Source organism: Nerophis ophidion, linkage group LG10 (genome assembly GCF_033978795.1).
Source record: "Nerophis ophidion isolate RoL-2023_Sa linkage group LG10, RoL_Noph_v1.0, whole genome shotgun sequence".
NCBI classification, from domain to species: Eukaryota; Metazoa; Chordata; class Actinopteri; order Syngnathiformes; family Syngnathidae; genus Nerophis; species Nerophis ophidion.
The window spans coordinates 68,287,060-68,305,740 of NC_084620.1; the positions used below are offsets into that span (position 1 = coordinate 68,287,060).

Genomic DNA, 18,681 nt, shown 5'->3' on the forward strand with positions numbered 1-18,681 from the left:
CTGTACTGTATATGTATGTAATAATATAACATTTTCATAAAATGCTGAGTACCACCAGTGGCCCTTACTTGTACCACTCTTTGAGAGTCAATGATATACAAAGAAAGAGGTTTTTTTTGTAAAACATACATTTGCATATACATACATACATATTCTTCTCATTCTATTATGTGATATATAAAATAAAGCACATGCTCTTTGATTATGGAGGGCCAAATGGTACAAAAATAAATAAAAGATAAATAAATGGGTTGTACTTGTATAGCGCTTTTCTACCTTCAAGGTACTCAAAGCGTTTTGCCACTACTTCCACATTCACACACACATTCACACACTGATGGAGGGAGCTGCCATGCAAGGCACTAACCAGCACCCATCAGGAGCAAGGGTGAAGTGTCTTGCTCAGGACACAACGGACGTGACGAGGTTGGTACTAGGTGGGATTTGAACCAGGGACCCTCGGGTTGCGCACGTCCACTCTTCCACTGCGCCACGCTTAAATACATGTTTAAAAGATAACTTAAATTTGCCATTATTTAAATTTGCAATTACAATGGAATGCTTACATTTGTCATTAATATATTCAATGGGAAATGGTATTTAATTAAAAAAACAATGTTGGAATTCATTATTTTTTTTGCGATTTAATTAATTATTGCTTTATTTAGTTCACAATTTATTTGCTTTATTTAATTAATCACACATTTAAGTAATTTAAATTGAATTGTGTCATATTTTTGTACAGCACTTTGGCCAACTGTAGTTGTTATTAAATGTTTTATATACATAATTAAACTTAACTAATTATTTAAAGATGTATTTATTTAATTTTGTACCAACTCAATCCAATGTGGCCCTTGTCAGGGCTTCAAGTGTTTATTGTATCATCCGTCAAAGTCTTGACCTCCACCAAACCCATAGGGTTCGATCAAACCCAAGTTAAGAAGCACTGGTCTGGAGACTGGAACTTTAGGGGCTAAAGAAGGTCATACTGTTACGTTTTCGGGAGTTGGTGGTAGATATTTTAGACCTCATGGAGCATGTGGAAGCAACACCTGCTGACCTAGAGCAAGTAGCAGTTTAAGTAGAGGATTTTTTTTAAGTTACTCCGCCATATTTGATGTGACGCGTGGGCGACACATTCATCTGCTTGCTCTTTTTCATTTTGGCCATGCAAACATTTTGACAAAGCAAGGAAGTGCAAAAGAAAGTTATGATAAGGACCTGTTTTGCCTGCAGCCGTGCTTTGTGTGTGTGGCCTCCCTTGCCACACAATCATTCTGTCTGCCACCTATCGCCTTTGGAGTCAGAGATGCAAATAATAACCAATGACAGTCCGAGACGCTAAAACAAAAAGGAAGCAGCTAAGTGACAATGTGAGCCAAAGGATGACTGAGCGCACGCTCTCCTCTCTTGTGTTCCTACAGACGAGTATGTGGCTAGTCTCCATCTGCCCACCTTTGATGCTCATCTCACAGAGCTGAGTGACGAGCAGGCCAAGTATCTTGGCTTGAATAAGAACGGGCCCTTTAAGCCAAACTACTACAGGTAGGAAAACACTTGGATGCATTTTTTTATTTATTTTTTTTTACACCTGCACTTTCAATTAGTCAACCCACTTTCTAAAATACATTTATTTGCACTGCATTGTAAGTTGCAGGCTGTCAGAAACCATTTATAATTCCCTTTTGTGCCAATTTCATATTTACTAAAAACCTAAATCACCAATGAAATAAAAAGTATATTCATTTAATTTGATTTAGTTTAGGTTGCATTTATGGAGGCTACATATTTGTTCATTTTTCAAAATTAATCATTATTATTTTGTAATTTAATTTATATTTGTTTTTGTATTGACTACTGTTGGTCAATTTTCTATTTTATTACTTAGTTGTTGTCCTCTGTGTTTTTTATACACTTTGATTCTATTTTAGTGTTTTAATTGATTTTACCCTTTAACAATTTTTTTATTTTGTTGTTTTTTATATTGGTTTTATATTTTTTTATTTTTTGTTTTTATTCAGTCATTGGTGGAGCATAATATTGTTTTTTTAATATGGTTTTTAACATGGCTTTGCAGCACTTTGGAAACGTTATTGTTGTTTAAATGTGCTATATAAATAAAGTGGATTGGATTGGATATTAGCTATAATTTAAAAAAAAAACTTAAGTTGTTATTTGTTCATTTTTAAAAATTAAGTATTACAGGTAATTGAATACAAGATACATTATTTAGTTTTATTTATATGAATTGTAAAAAGTAAATGCAATATTGCATTTTTTTATTTTTGTCAATTGGAATAAACATCAAACTAAATTAATAACTAAACAATTTAGTTAAATTTACTAAATATGTTTTATAATTTACATTTGATATGTTTGTATTGTTTCTATTTGGTTAGTTTACCAGGCTACTAAATAATTAAATTAAATACAAATTATTTTCTTTGATCATTTTTCAATAATGAAATAATACAAGTTCCATAATTAAATACATATAATTCAATATAATTACATTTTTGTATTTCAATATAATTCAGATTAGTGTTATTTTTATTTTTTTTAATGTATAAATTAAATTCAAGATTTCATTTTTTTGGGGGAGTAAATTTGAAAATGTAAAAAATCTAAATTAAGTTTAATTTACTTATGAAATTTTTTGGTTTAATTCAAATTTCATTTTTTTATTCACTCCTTTTGGTCATTTGCCAGGTCGTTATCAATGTACCTTCTCCATTCAGCCTTCTGATTGGTTCCAGTGATCTTCAATCATGGATTATAGCGCCACCTGCTGCTACTCATCTGTTAATGCATTTTTCACTCTGGCAATGTTGACTTTTGGTACTATTTACAAACTATGCACGAAAACAAATAGGGATGCATCGATTAATCGGTAACCGAATATATTCGGCCGAATATGGCAAAAAAAGCCACATTCAGCCTTCGGTGGAATGAGTTAAAAACAAGGCCGAATAGTGGCGTGTGACGCAATTTTTTGACGCGGTGACGCAATCAACGTGTAGTGACGTTGGGATATGTTGTGTACCTGTATAAGTGTATGAGGTTACAAGCACACACTTATTGAGATTTAGTGGGGCCTCTGTTTACATTATTAGCCTGTTGTGTAGGCTACCTGTATAAGTGTAAGAGGTTACAAGCACACACTTATTGAGATTTACTTGAGCCTTCTGTTTACATTATTAGCCTGTTGTGTAGGCTACCTGTATAAGTGTATGAGGTTACAAGCACACACTTATTGAGATTTACTTGAGCCTTCTGTTTACATTATTAGCATATCTACTGTGGCCAAGCAGACTTTTGCCAAAAGGACACTAATTAATTTGTTGTGGGTTTATCCACTTTAATGCACTTTATTTTTTTTGGAATGCATGTTTTGTTTGAAGGCCTAATATAAATGAAAAACTTTGTGCTTTTTTTGAAAAGCAAAGGCTACTGGAATATTAAAAAAATGTCAATATTCAATAAAAAATTACTTTATTCGAAAAACATGTGTAAATATTTATTCTAGGCTATTTATGCAATATTAAAAAAAAAATGAAAAACTGCATTCATTATTCGGTATTCGGCCTTCGGCCAAGCGTTTAAATTTTATTCGGCTTCGGCCACAAATTTTCATTTTGGTGCATCCCTAAAAACAAATAATGCGTCCCAATCCCCCCCCCAAAAAGTTTAGTCTCTCTGCAACCAAACGGCTGTTCATGCTTGAACTGATCGCTGACGACCGTCAAATGTCAAATAAACTTGGACCTTTTTGTGTTTCCCTCACGGCAGATATTGAAGGTGCGTTAGAAGGTTGCCATTCCGAAGGTTGACGGCGGCACACGGCAACAGACGGGACTCTAAAAGAGGCGGAGCTTGATGGACAGGGGAGTCAACACACATTTGTTTTATTTCTTAATGGGAGGAGTTTAATTTATTCCCACATGACAAAGATGAGTAATCATAATTGACAAACTGAGGAGGAGCTGCTGCTGCGGATATTCGCCAGCAGCTGGCTCGCTCCGGTCAAGTCTTCCTCTGGAGGACATTTAATTTCCCTTCTTTTGCTCTCACGTCTTCTCCTCCCATTGCTACCGTTTTATTCTTCCAACTCCAGTTAGAAATAAGGAAACAACTTGATTTAAAAAAAATATATATATATATAACACAGATTTCCTCTCCTTTTTGTTGTCGTCTTCTTTTATACTTGTTGTTTTCTTGTCGTGTAATGGAGTATTTCGGGGAGTAGGGGTGGTGTTTGGCTTACCTGCTCAGGTGCGGTCCAATCATATCACATGTTTTCTTTTCTTTTAAATTTTTTTAATACGCCCCATGTACCAGACTGGACCCCAGCTGTCAAACGTCAGTATTTTCACAAACAAGAAGTCACCGCAATGTATTTAAAGTTGTGAAATCATTAGAGTAGTATATTTATACAGAACATTTTTGTCTTTTCTCCATTTCATTGTCGCCAAGAGGCAATGAAATATTGTCTGTGTAATAAATGTACTTCTATGAAAACTGTGATTATATTAAGAAAGAAACCAAACACGGAGTGATCCGAATGAACAACTCCAACTGTCTACAGAGCGGGATCAAACCCTCGGACATTCACGTGCAGTGCGGCGGCAGACTCAGCACAAGCTTGATTGAAACACTAATCACCCGAATCAGCAACAATGTTTGTGCTTTTCTGTCTTGGTGCTGTCTAGAATTTTCCCTCCAGAGCGGGGGTGTCCAAAGTGCGGCTCGTTTTGTTTTCGCACATTCTGAGGAAATAAAATGAGCGAGATATCTTAGCACAGCTGCTTTTCATTAAGGGCCGCTTCTAACGGTGGATGACATAACAGTAAACAATGCAATTGATTAGATTTTTTTTTTTACATACAATGTAAACAAAAAAAGAAGCTATTTACTAAAGGTGTGGGAAAAATCGATTCAAATACGGATCGCAATTCTCACTTTGTGCGATTCAGAATCGATTCTCTTTTTTTATTTATTTTATTTATTTTTTTTTTTTTTAATCAATCCAACAAAACAATACACAGCAATACCATAACAATGCAATCCAATTCCAAAACCAAACCTGACCCAGCAACACTCAGAACTGCAATAAACAGAGCAATTGAGAGGAGACACAAACACGACACAGAACAAACCAAAAGTAGTGAAACAAAAATGAATATTATCAACAACAGTATCAATATTAGTTATAATTTCAGCATAGCAGTGATTAAAAATCCCTCATTGACATTATCATTAGACATTTATAAAAATAAAAACAAAGAACAATAGTGTCACAGTGGCTTACACTTGCATGGCATCTCATAAGCTTGACAACACACTGTGTCCAATGTTTTCACAAAGATAAAATAAGTCATATTTTTGGTTCGTTTAATAGTTAAAACAAATTTACATTATTGCAATCAGTTGATAAAACATTGTCCTTTACAATTATAAAAGCTTTTTTTTTTAAATCTACTCTGCTAGCATGTCAGCAAACTGGGGTAGATCCTGCTGAAATATATGTATTGAATGAATACAGAATAGTTTTGAATCGGAAAATATCGTTTTTGAATCGAGAATCGCGTTGAATCAAAAAAATCGATATATAATTGAATCGATATTGTATGGAATCGTGGGACACCCAAAGATTCGCAGCCCTTTTATTTACAGTAAAAACTGTCAGCTCAGTTGCAAGAATTTTATCGTAAAATTCATTCAATTTACAGCAAAAGCAGTACCGTGTTTTAAAAGTAAAACAATTTTTTTGGGAATCTGTATTCATGTTTTTGTTACTATAAATGGAAAACTGTTTTTTTTTCTACGGTAAAATTTTGCCAACTGAACTGCCATTTTTACCGTAAAACTGTACATTTTACTGTAAATTGCAGAACGGTACAGCATTTTTTTTTCCAGTAAGAAACTGGCTCAGTTGCCAGAATTTTATCGTCAAAAACAGTTACTGTTTTTTTTATTTTTCCAAGTAAAATGCTGTAAAAACCTCATTAAATCTCACAAACAGTACCGCTGTTTTTTGTTTAGTTTTTTATGATTAATAACTGACAGCTCAGTTGCCTATTTTTTTTGTTATTGTAAATAAAAAAGTGATTTTTTTTGTGGTAAAATTCTGTCAACTGAAATGTCAGTTTTTTTACTGTAAAAACTGTAAATTTTGCAGGAAATAGCAAAAGGGTACCACAGTTATTTTAAGTAAAAGAAACTGGCGTCTTAGTTGCCATAATTTTATCATTAAAACAATGATACTCTTATAAATGTCACAATTTTACTGTAAAATAAATTTTTACAGTGTTTGCTGGATAACTTGCTTGAATCATAAGTCAAAGTATTTATCTCTAGATTTGACAAAAAACGTTTGATTTGTATGATAAAACATTTGTTGCATTATTAGATCATTTTTATGTTTAAAAACTATGGGAATGCATGGAGTACATGTGTTTTTTCTGTCAAAATGGAAGAAATTAATACATTTAGTAAGAAAAAAAAATGGTCGATTTTATGTTAGAAAACTGGCAGCTCAGTTGCCAGAATTTTATCGTCAAATACAGTTACTGTTTTTTTTATTTTTCCAAGTTAAAATGCTGTAAAAACCTCATGAAATCTCACAAACAATACAGCTGTTTTTTGTTTTGTTTTTTATGATAAAAAACTGACAGCTCAGTTGCCTATTTTTTTTGTTATTGTAAATAAAAAAGTGATTTTTTTTTTTTTTGTGGTAAAATTCTGCCAACTGAAATGTCAGTTTTTTACTGTAAAAACTGTAGATTTAGCAGGAAATCGCAAAACTGTACCACAGTTATTTTAACTAAAAGAAACTGGCATCTTAGTTGCCATAATTTTATCATTAAAACAATGTTACTGCTATAAATGTCACAATTTAACTGTAAAACACATTTTTACAGTGTTTGCTGGATAACTTGCTTGAATCATAAGTCAAAGTATTTATCTCTAGATTTGACAAAAAACGTTTGATTTGTATGATAAAACATTTGTTGCATTATTAGATCATTTTTATGTTTAAAAAATGTATTTTTTTCCGTCAAAATAGAAGAAATTAATACATGTAGTAAGAAATAAAAATCGGTCGATCTTATGTTAGAAAACTGGCAGCTCAGTCGCAAGAATTTTACCGTGAAATTCATGGTGTTTTTACAGCATTGTACTGTAAATGGAATAACAGTACGGCTGTGTTTTTAAAGTAAGAAACTGTCTTCTCAGTTAGTTAATTCTTATGTATTTTTTGTTACTGTAAATAGTAAACTGCTTTTTACGGTAAAATTCTGCCAACTGAACTGCCAGTTGTTACTGTAAAAACTGTACATTTTAAATATTACTGTAAACTGCAAAATGGTACTACACTTTTTTACAGTAAGAAACTGGCAGCTCAGTTGCCAGAATTTTATCGTCAAAAAACAATTTTTTTTTTTCAATTTTTCAAATCAGAATGCTGTAAAAATCACATTACATTTCACAAACGATACCGCTGTTTTTCACAATAAAAGACTGTCAGTTTTTTGTTACTGTAAATTAAAAAATGCATTTTTACAGTAAAATTCCGCGAACTGAACCGCAAGTCCTTACTATAAAAACAACTGTAGATTTTGCTGTAAAATATATTGTCATTTTGAGTTTGCTGCAAGCAAAGTATTTATTTATTGACAAAAAAGGTGGATTTGTATGGTAAAACATCGTTCCCTCCATCCATTTTCTACCGCTTGTCCCTTTTGGGGTGGCGGGGGGTGCTGCAGCCTATTTGTTGCATTATTACATAATATTGACGTTTAAAAACTATGCGATTTCATGGAGTACATGTATTTTTTTCTGACAAAATTTGAAAAAACTAATACATTTAATAAGAAAAGAAAAACAATCTGTAGATTTTACGGTAGAAAACTGGCAGCTGAGTCGCAATAATTTTACCGTAGAATTCATGGTGTTTTTACAGCATTGTACTGTAAATGAAAAAACAGTATTGCTATGTTTTTAAAGTAATAAACTGTCATCTGTTTGCAATATTTTATTTTTTGTTACTGTAAATCGTAAACTGCTTTTTACTGTACAATTCTGCCAATTGAAGTGCCATTTTTACTGTAAAAACAACTGCACATGTTACATATTACTGTAAACTGTAAAATGGTACTACAGTTTTTTACAATTAGAAACTGGCAGCTCAATTTTATCGTCAAAAAACAGTTAGTGTTTTCCATTTTTCAAATCAAAATGCTGTAAAAATCGCATATTTCACAAACAGTACTGCTGTTTTTCACAATAAGACTGACAAAAAACTGTTGTTACAGTAAATAAAAAATAAAAACACATTTTTAGGGTATAATTCCGCCAACTAAACTGCCAGTTTTTACCGTAAAAACTACTGTAGACTTTATTGCATATAGAAAAACAGTACCACAGTTTTTTAGTAAAGAAAAGTGGCATCTCTCAATTGTCAGAATTTTAGCATCAAAATTTTTTTGGGCCATTTTCAGTAAACTGCTGTAAATAAAACCACATACAAATTAACTGTAAAATATGTTGTCATATTTAGTGTATGCTATTGTCATATTTCTATTTTGACAAAGAACAGTGTTTGTGTATGACAACATGTGATGCATTATTACATAATATTGACGTTTAAAAACTATGCAATTGCATGAAATTCATGTATTTTTTCTGTCAAAATGGAAAAAAACTAATACATTTATTAACCAAAGGAAAAAAATCAGACTCAGTCGCAGGAATTTTACCATAAAATTTATGGTGTTTTTTACAGTATTTTACTGTAAATAGAAAAACATTACTGCTGTGTTTTTAAAGTAATAAAGCTGTCATCTCAGTTTGCAAATTTTAAGGTATTCTTTGTTACTTTAAATAGTCAACTTTTTTGTACGGTAAAATTCTGCCTACTGAAGTGCCAGTTTTTACCGTAAAAACAAATGTACATTTTACATATTACTGTAAATGGTGAAATAGTTCTACGTTTTTTTTTACAGTAACAAAAACTGACAGCTCAGTTGCCAGAATCTTGTCATCTAAAAACAGTTTATTCCATTTTTCAAATCAAATGCTGTAAAAATCATATTACATTTTACAAACAGTATCGCTGTTTTTCCACAATAAAAGACTGTCAGCTCGTTTGCCAAGTTTTTTTATTACTGTAAATTAAAAAATAATTTTTACGGTAAAATTCCGCCAACTAAACTGCCGGTTTTTACTGTAAAAACTTTAGATTTTACTGTAAATAGCAAAACGGTACTGGAGTTTTTAAGTTTAAAAAAAAGGCATCTGAGTCAAAAAAAATTGTTACTCTTTTTTCCATTTACAGTAAAATGCAATAAAATAAAATAAAAATATCCACTTTTACTGTGAAATATGTTGTCATTTATAGCGTTCGCTGCAAGCAAAATTTTTATTTTGATTAAAAATGTAGGCTAAAATATTTGTTGCATCGTGAGATTAGATACATATTTCTGAAAATTGCAGAATGGTACTACAGTTTTTTTTTACAGTAAGAAACTAGCAGCTCAGTTGCCAGAATTTTATTGTCAAACATTTTTTTTCCATTTTTCAAATCAAAATGCTGTAAAAAAAATTACATTACATTTCAGAAACAGTACCGCTGTTTTTCACAATAAGACTGACAATTTTTTTTATTACTGTATGAAAAAAAATTACAAAATTTACGTTAAAATTCCGCCAATTGAACTGCCAGTTTTCACCATAAAGACTGTAGATTTTACTGTAAATAGCAAAACGGTACTAAAGTTCTTAAGTAAAAAAAAAAAAAAGGCATCTCAGTCAAAAAAATGTGTTACTCTTTTTTCCATTTACAGTAAAATGCTATAAAATAAAAACATTCACTTTTACTGTGAAATATATATTTCATTTATAGTGTTCGCTGCAAGCAAAATATTTATTTCTATTTTGACAAAAAAAAAATGTTTGATTTGTACGATAAAACATTTGTTGCATTATTAGATTACATACATATTTCTGAAAATTGCAAAATGGTACTACAGTTTTTTTTTACAATAAGAAACTGGCAACTCAGTTGCCAGAATCTTATGGTCAAACATTTTCTTCCATTTTTCAAATCAAAATGCTGTAAAAAAAAAAAAAAAAACATCACATTTCACAAACAATACTGCTGTTTTTCACAGTAAAAGACTGACAATTTTTTTGATTACTGTATGAAAAAAAAAAAAAGTATGTTAAAATTCCGCCAACTGAACTGCCAGTTTTCACTGTAAAGACTGTAGATTTTACTGTAAATAGCAAAACGGTACTAAAGTTCTTAAGTAAAAAAAAAAAGGCATCTCAAGTCAAAAAAATGTGTTACTCTTTTTTCCATTTACAGTAAAATGCTATAAAAAAACTTCTACTTTTACTTTAAAATATATTGTCATTTATAGTGTTTGCTGCAAGCAAAATATTTATTTTTATTTTGACCCCAAAAAAATGTTTGATTTGTACAATAAAATATTTGTTGCATTATTAGATTACATGAATATTTCTGAAAATTGCAAAATGAATCTACAGTTTTTTTTTACAGTAAGAAACTGGCAACTCAGTTGCCAGAATTTTGAAATCAAAATGCTGAAAGAAATTACATTTTTTATTTCACAATATTAGCGCTGTTTTTCACAATAAAAGACTGACCATTTTTTGTATTACTGTATGAAAAAAATAAACATTTTACGTTAAAATTCCGCCAACTGAACTGCCAGTTTTCACCGTAAAGACTGTAGATTTTACTGTAAATAGCAAAACGGTACCAGTTTTTAAGGGGAAAAAAGGCATCTTATTTGCCAGAATTTTATCATCAAAAACATTTTTTTTTCATTTACAGTAAAATGCTGTAAATAAAAACACGTAACAATTTTACTGTAAAATATATTGTCATTATAGTGTTTGCTGCAAGCACAGTATTTATTTCTATTTTGACAAAAAAAAAAGGTTTGATTTGCACAATAAAATATTTGTTGCATTATTAGATTACATAAATATTTCTGAAAATTGCAAAATGAATCTACAGGGTTTTTTTTACAGTAAGAAACTGGCAGCTCAGTTTCCAGAATTTTGAAATCAAAGAAAGAAATTGCATTTTATTTCACAAACATTACCGCTGTTTTTCACAATAAAAGACTGACCATTTTTTTTATTACTGTATGAAAAAAAACCTTTTTACGTTAAAATTCCGCCAACTGAACTGCCAGTTTTCACCGTAAAGACTGTAGATTTTACTGTAAATAGCAAAACGGTACCAGTTTTTAAGGAAAAAAAAAGGCATCTTATTTGCCAGAATTTTATCATCAAAAACATTTTTTTTCATTTACAGTGAAATGCTGTAAATAAAAACACGTAACAATTTTAATGTTAAATATATTGTCATTTCTTGTGTTTGCTGCAAGCACAGTATTTATTTCTATTTTGCCAAAAAAAAGGTTTGATTTGTACGATAAAATATTTGTTGCATTATTAGATTACATAAATATTTCTGAAAATTGCAAAATTAATCTACAGTTTTTTTTTTTACAGTAAGAAACTTGCAGCTCAGTTGCCAGAATTTTGAAATCAAAATGCTGAAAGAAATTACATTTTATTTCACAAACATTACCGCTGTTTTTCACAATAAAAGACTGACCTTTTTTTTTTATTACTGTATGAAAAAATTATTTTTTTACATTAAAATTCCGCCAACTGCATTACCAGTTTTCACCGTAAAGACTGTAGATTTTACTGTAAATAACAAAACGGTACTAGAGTTTTTAAGTAAAAAAAAATGGCATCTCAGTCAAAAATCATTGTTACTCTTTTTTCCATTTACAGTAAAATGCTATAAAATAAAACATCCACTTTTACTGTAAAATATATTGAAAGCAATTACATTTTATTTCACAAACATTACCGCTGTTTTTCACAATAAAAGACTCACCTTTTTTTTTTTATTACTGTATGAAAAAAAAAAGAAAATTACGTTAAAATTCCGCCAACTGAACTGCCAGTTTTCACCGTAAAGACTGTAGATTTTACTGTAAATACCAAAACGGTACCAGTTTTTAAGGGAAAAAAAAGGCATCTTATTTGCCAGAATTTTATCGTCAAAAACATTTTTTATTTATTTACAGTATAATGCTGTAAATAAAAACACGTAACAATTTTATTGTTAAATATATTGTCATTATTTGTGTTTGCTGCAAGCAAAGTATTTATTTCTATTTTGACATTACTAGATGGATGTATTTTTTTCTGTCAAAATGGAAAAAACAAATTTAGTAAGAAAAGATAAAGTACTTCATTGAGACATTTTATTTCCAAGCTTTCGGGGGCCAAATAAAATGTGGCCCCAGGCCTTGAGTTTGACAACATATATGGACTTTGTCGGGATTTCTTTTATGTACTAAATGTGTCAAAGTGACCCTCGGTGGAACAGTTTCGACCCCCCTGTTCTGGAGTTAGTGTGCGTGTGCGTGTGTGCGTGTGTGTGTGTGTGTGTGTGTGTGTGTGTGTGTGTGTGTGTGTGTGTGTGTGTGTGTGTGTGTGTGTGTGTGTGTGTGCGCGCGCGCGCTTTTTGAACAGCTGCCTCAGGATCCCAGCCTTGAGTGTGGGATATACTTTTTTTTCAGTTATTGCAAGACGGGGATGACACCAGCATGGTTGATGTATGACACATACATGCCAAATGTTGATTTGAAATTAGAATGACACAAAAAAAATCATCTCCTGTATTTATTGTTGTAAATCCTCCGACATGTTTTAAGTTGTCTAATGAAAAATATTGCAACAACGTGGTAGATGATGAGCAATAATCTGTAATCTCCAATAAAGATGTACAAAAGGTTGCTGGCTTTGGGATGTTTCCTGCGTGATGTACAGTACGTACAGTAAGTACAGTACGTGCGGACAGGCAGCTGCTGAAGTCCGTCACGACCCCGGTGACATCATCCAAACCTCGACTGACTGCCCGCCTTTATTTATTTATCCCCAGCAAAACACTGACCTTTTTGTTTCCTTTTTTTTTGTTTTTTTTAACAATTGTGCACCATCTGCTCGTGTCACCCTAAGAGGCTTTCCCTTGGCAAGACGTGCGCCAAAGTTGTCAAGATATAAATTTTCTGCTATGTATTAATAATAATAGATTTGATTTGTTTTGCTTTTTACATTCAAACAACAAACCTCAAAGTGCTCTAATCTTTTATTCTTTTGTCAAATTTGCTTTTTAAATAGATTTGAAAAAATGTATACTGTATTTCCTTGAATTGCCGCCGGGGCGCTAATTAATTTAAAACCTCTTCTCACTCCTGCGCTTACCAGAGGCATGCGGTAAAAGTAAGCATGCGCTAATTATTTTAAAATCTCTTCTCACTCCGGCACTTACCAAAGGCATGCAGTAAAAAATTGAGTGTGATGTAAGCTTGGACCTTAAATCCTACTGAATAGCTCTTAGTCTTCGTTCCCTTTATGCGATTTCAAATTACCGGTATTGAAATCAGCCTCCTCCATTGTGAAAATGATGACAGGGGAAGTGTCACTCGTGACGTCACGAGTTTGACCCGGCGGTAATACTAAGCATGCGCATACTATATGACCGGCGGCAATTCAAGGAAATACGGTATATTTCAATTTTAAAAATTTGTTTTTAGGCCACCTCCAGGCAACCAGGAGATGTTCTAACCCAGGGGTCTTCAAACAAGAAATAATAAAGTTAAAGTACCAATGCAAATCGGAAAATTCCCGTCGTATCAATTCCTAGATATGGTCGTAATTATACTAAATGCACTGGGCATAATAAACTCAACATTATTAATATTGCTACTACGGATAATTTGATCAAAAATTCCCTAAAACAGCCCACTACCTAAAATATAGGTTTTTTAAACATAAGATCATTGTCTCCCAAAACGTCGTTAGTTAATGATATTATCAGAGACAACCATCTTAACGTCATCGGTCTCAGCGAAACCTGGCTTAAACCAAACGACTTTTTTGCGCTAAATGAGGCATGTCCTCATAACTTTACACATGCACATATTGCCCGTCCTCTTAAAAGGGGTGGGGGTGTCTATAAATATGTACATATTTATATACATATTTATATAATATTTACATAATATGTAACTACAAGCTCCATTCACAGACAGAGTCCCAATGCTTTTATGAGCGGTCGAGCAAGTCAAAAGCCGAAAAAAAAAATATATATATATTTTATTTTTATTTTTTATTTTATTTGTGGCGGCCGTGATTCTTTCGTGGCGGCCCGCCACAAATAAATGAATGTTTGGGAAACGCTGACAAACTATCCATCCATCCAGTTTCTACCGCTTATTCCCTTTGGGCTGTGATGATGTGGCAGCTTGTCTAGGGTGTACGCTGCCTTCCGCCGGATTGTTGCTGAGATAGGCTCCAGCGACCCCAAAGGGAATAAGCGGTAGAAGATGGATGGATATTCCCTTTGGGGTCGCCAGTGCCTATCTCAGCTACAATCGGGCGGAAGGCGGGGTACACCCTGGAAAAGTCGCCACCTCATCGTAGCACACAAACATTAGTTGTGGCAAAATTATTCTCTGCATTTGACCCATCACCCTTGATCACCCCCTGGGAGGTGAGGGGAGCAGTGAGCAACACCGTTTTTGGTGATTTAACCCCCAATTCCAACCCTTGATGCTGATTGCCAAGCAGGGAGGTAATGGCTCCCATTTTTATGGTCTTTGGTATGACTCGGCCGGGGTTTGAACTCACAACCTACCCATCTCATGGCATACCGTATTTCCTCGAATTGCCGCCTGGGCACTAATTAATTTAAAACCTCTTCTCACTCCTGCGCTTACATAAGCATGCGGTAAAAGTAAGCATGCGCTAATTATTTGAAAATGTCTTCTGACTCCGGCACTTACCAAAGGCATGCAGTAAAATTTGAGTGTGATGTAAGCTTGGACTTTAAATCCTACTGAATAGCTCTTGCTCTTCTTCCCTTTATGCCAGGGGTCGGGAACCTTTTTGGCTGAGAGAGCCATGAAAGCAAAATATTATAAAATGTATTTCCGAGAGAGCCATATATTATTTTTAACACTGAATACAAATAAATGTGCATTTTTAAGTAAGACCAACATTTTGAGAATATAATAAGGGACTTCTTCTTTTTAATGACATTGTTATTCTGAAGCTAATGAATAAAATAGCTCTTACCATTAATGCGACTTCTTGAACAGGAACGGTAGGAAACGGATGGATGGATTAAAATGCATGAGAATGTTTTATATTTTGAACGTTATTTTTAACACTTTGATTACCAGCGGAATTATTCATTACTTATCGCTGTTTTTTCTGGTGTGTCGTGGGAGAGATTATGTAATTTCACCTAATTGGGTTAATATTTTTTGCAAACCTGTAACTATAATTCAAAAATGTGCTGTTATTGAGTGTCTGTGCTGTCTAGAGCTCGGCATAAGTAAGCGTGTAATACTCTTCCATATCAGTAGGTGGCAGCAGGTAGCTAATTGCTTTTGTAGATGTTGAGAACGTGGTATGTCATGATCACAATATGCGGGAGGCAGCGTGCAGGTAAAAAGGTATCCAACACTTAAACTGAAAATAAACAAAAGGCGAGTGCCGCTAAGAAAAGGCATTGAAGCAAAACAAAACTCAAACTGAACTGGCTGCAAAGTAAACAAAAACAGAATGCTGGACGACAGCAAAGACTTAATGTGCGGAGCAGATGGCGTCCACAAAGTACATCCGTAGGTCCACACATAGAAGGAGTGCGTCCGCACAACTTAAATAGTCTTGATTGTAAAAACAAAGCATGTGCGATGAATAGCATTCAAGGAGGACATGAAACTGATACAAGAAAATACCAACAAAAGAAGAAAATCCACCAAAATAGGAGCGCAAGTCACGCAGGAAAACACTGAAAAAACTCTATAAATAAGTTAGGGCTTGACAGTACACCTACATAGAGACAAGAGCTATTGCGAGAACGATTTTTTTTCGTCAATATCGGCTACTGAGTTTCATTTTTTTATGTTTTCTGCTGAATTTTTTCAATGAAAAAAATGTGTTTTAGTTGAAAAACACTGACTTATCATGTTAAGCAATGCCAGCTAAGATTTATCTGAGAGCCAGATGCAGTCATCGATAGAACCACATCTGGCTCTAGAGCCATAGGTTCCCTACTCCTGCTTTATGCGATTTCAAATTACCGGTATTGAAATCAGCCTCCTCCATTTTGAAAATGATGACGTCACGAGTTTGACCCGGCGGTAATACTAAGCATGCGCTAATTATTTTGCAGAGCGGGTTTGACCCGGCAGTAATTCAAGGCAGGCGCAAACAGGAAATACTAAACACGCACACAGGAAAAACTAAAACACAAACAAACTCAGTGGCAAGTCCGACAAAGATGGCGCTAAGTATCCAAATCCATGAGTTTTTCATAACTTAAATTTTGATGTCGAGCTAGACATGTAGTCTCTTCTCAAGGATAGGGCTATCACTTTTGATATTCAGGATGACAAGACCAGAAATACACATCCCTGCGAGTGGCCATGACATCATTTTGCCTTTCATTTTCTTGCAGAAATTGTAATATTTTGGTTTCATGAAGTCAAGAGTGTCCGCACCTTTTCAAAAGAGTTCAGGTCAAGAAAATGAGGCACTCCTAACTTGGAGAAGCCAAACCATTAGTTTTTAGTCCGCCTTTCGGTCTCTGGGTGTGTGCTAAGTCAGGACAGCACACCCTGACCATAAAAGGAGATGTCCGTGTGCCAAATAGCTAGCGTAAAACACTAGTATGCTCATATGAGACATTGGGTTCGCATGTGTCCCAGACCAAGTTAGAACCATAAGGGTACACAGCATCCAGCGCTACTGCCTACTGGCGCTGACGAGATGCGGGGCGGCCATCTTGGAGTGGTGATCCGCTCCACTCAGTGCCATTCACTTGGCAGGAGCAATGAACTGTTGGAGCGTTTAATTCATCTTCCCTCACTGAATACCACCGATTTTCACGCGTTTTTTTTGTCGGACGTGTAGCTATGATAAAAGATGCATGTTTTGGCGTGTTCTATCAATAGTTTGCTTAACAGTAATCAATCAATCAATCAATGTTTATTTATATAGCCCCAAATCACAAATGTCTCAAAGGACTGCACAAATCATTACGACTACAACATCCTCGGAAGAACCCACAAAAGGGCAAGGAAAACTCACACCCAGTGGGCAGGGAGAATTCACATCCAGTGGGACGCCAGTGACAATGCTGACAATGAGAAACCTTGGAGAGGACCTCAGATGTGGGCAACCCCAAAAAAAGGTCTGCGGGCTATAGAGCGTTTTCCGTTCGGGCTCCAGTACTCTGGAATGCCCTCCCGGTAACAGTTCGAGATGCTACCTCAGTAGAAGCATTTAAGTCTCACCTTAAAACTCATTTGTATACTCTAGCCTTTACATAGACACCCTTTTTAGACCAGTTGATCTGCCGTTTCTTTTCTTTTACTCCTAAGTCCCACTCTCCCTTGTGGAAGGGGTCCGGTCCGATGGCCATGGATGACGTACTGGCTGTCCAGAGTCGGGACCCAGGATGGACCGCTCGCCCAGAGTCGGGACCCAGGATGGACCGCTCGCCCAGATTCGGGACCCAAGATGGACCGCTCGCCCAGAGTCGGGACCCAGGATGGGCCGCTCGCCCAGAGTCGGGACCCAGGATGGACCACTCGCCCAGAGTCGGGACCCAGGATGGACCGCTCGCCCAGAGTCGGGACCCAGGATGGACCGCTCGCCCAGAGTCGGGACCCAGGATGGACCGCTCGCCCGGAGTCGGGACCCAGGATGGACCGCTCGCCCGGAGTCGGGACCCAGGATGGACCGCTCGCCCAGAGTCGGGACCCAGGATGGACCGCTCGCCCAGAGTCGGGACCCAGGATGGACCGCTCGCCCAGAGTCGGGACCCAGGATGGACCGCTCGCCCAGAGTCGGGACCCAGGATGGACCGCTCGCCCAGAGTCGGGACCCAGGATGGACCTTTCGCCCAGAGTCGGGACCCAGGATGGACCTTTCGCCCAGAGTCGGGACCCAGGATGGACCTTTCGCCCAGAGTCGGGACCCAGGATGGACCTTTCGCCCAGAGTCGGGACCCAGGATGGACCGCTCGCCCAGAGTCGGGACCCAGGATGGACCGCTCGCCCGGAGTCGGGACCCAGGATGGACCGCTCGCCCGGAGTCGGGACCCAGGATGGACCGCTCGCCCGGAGTCGGGACCCAGGATGGACCGCTCGCCCAGAGTCGGGACCCAGGATGGACCGCTCGCCCAGAGTCGGGACCCAGGATGGACCGCTCGCCCAGAGTCGGGACCCAGGATGGACCGCTCGCCCAGAGTCGGGACCCAGGATGGACCGCTCGCCCAGAGTCGGGACCCAGGATGGACCGCTCGCCCAGAGTCGGGACCCAGGATGGACCGCTCGCCCAGAGTCGGGACCCAGAATGGACCGCTCGCCCAGAGTCGGGACCCAGAATGGACCGCTCGCCCAGAGTCGGGACCCAGGATGGACCGCTCGCCCAGAGTCGGGACCCAGGATGGACCGCTCGCCCAGAGTCGGGACCCAGGATGGACCGCTCGCCCAGAGTCGGGACCCAGGATGGACGTCTCGCCCAGAGTCGGGACCCAGGATG

At 36.0% G+C, this 18,681-nt stretch overlaps 1 protein-coding gene across 4 annotated transcripts in view; it reads left to right on the forward strand.

The window, feature by feature from the left end:
* ahcyl2b (adenosylhomocysteinase like 2b) overlaps window positions 1-12,857 on the forward strand; it is an 80,724-nt gene extending 67,867 nt beyond the window's left edge. For 2 of the 4 annotated variants that reach the window (XM_061914537.1, XM_061914539.1), the window contains exons 16-17: window positions 1,428-1,548; window positions 3,793-12,857. In XM_061914537.1, the coding sequence (XP_061770521.1) occupies window positions 1,428-1,548; window positions 3,793-3,799 (128 nt within the window). In that variant the 3' untranslated portion in view covers window positions 3,800-12,857. Of the gene's footprint in view, window positions 1-1,427; window positions 1,553-3,792 lie in introns of those variants that run through there. The other 2 variants (XM_061914540.1, XM_061914538.1) reach the window with 1 other exon arrangement.
* The last annotated feature ends 5,824 nt before the right edge of the window (window positions 12,858-18,681 follow it).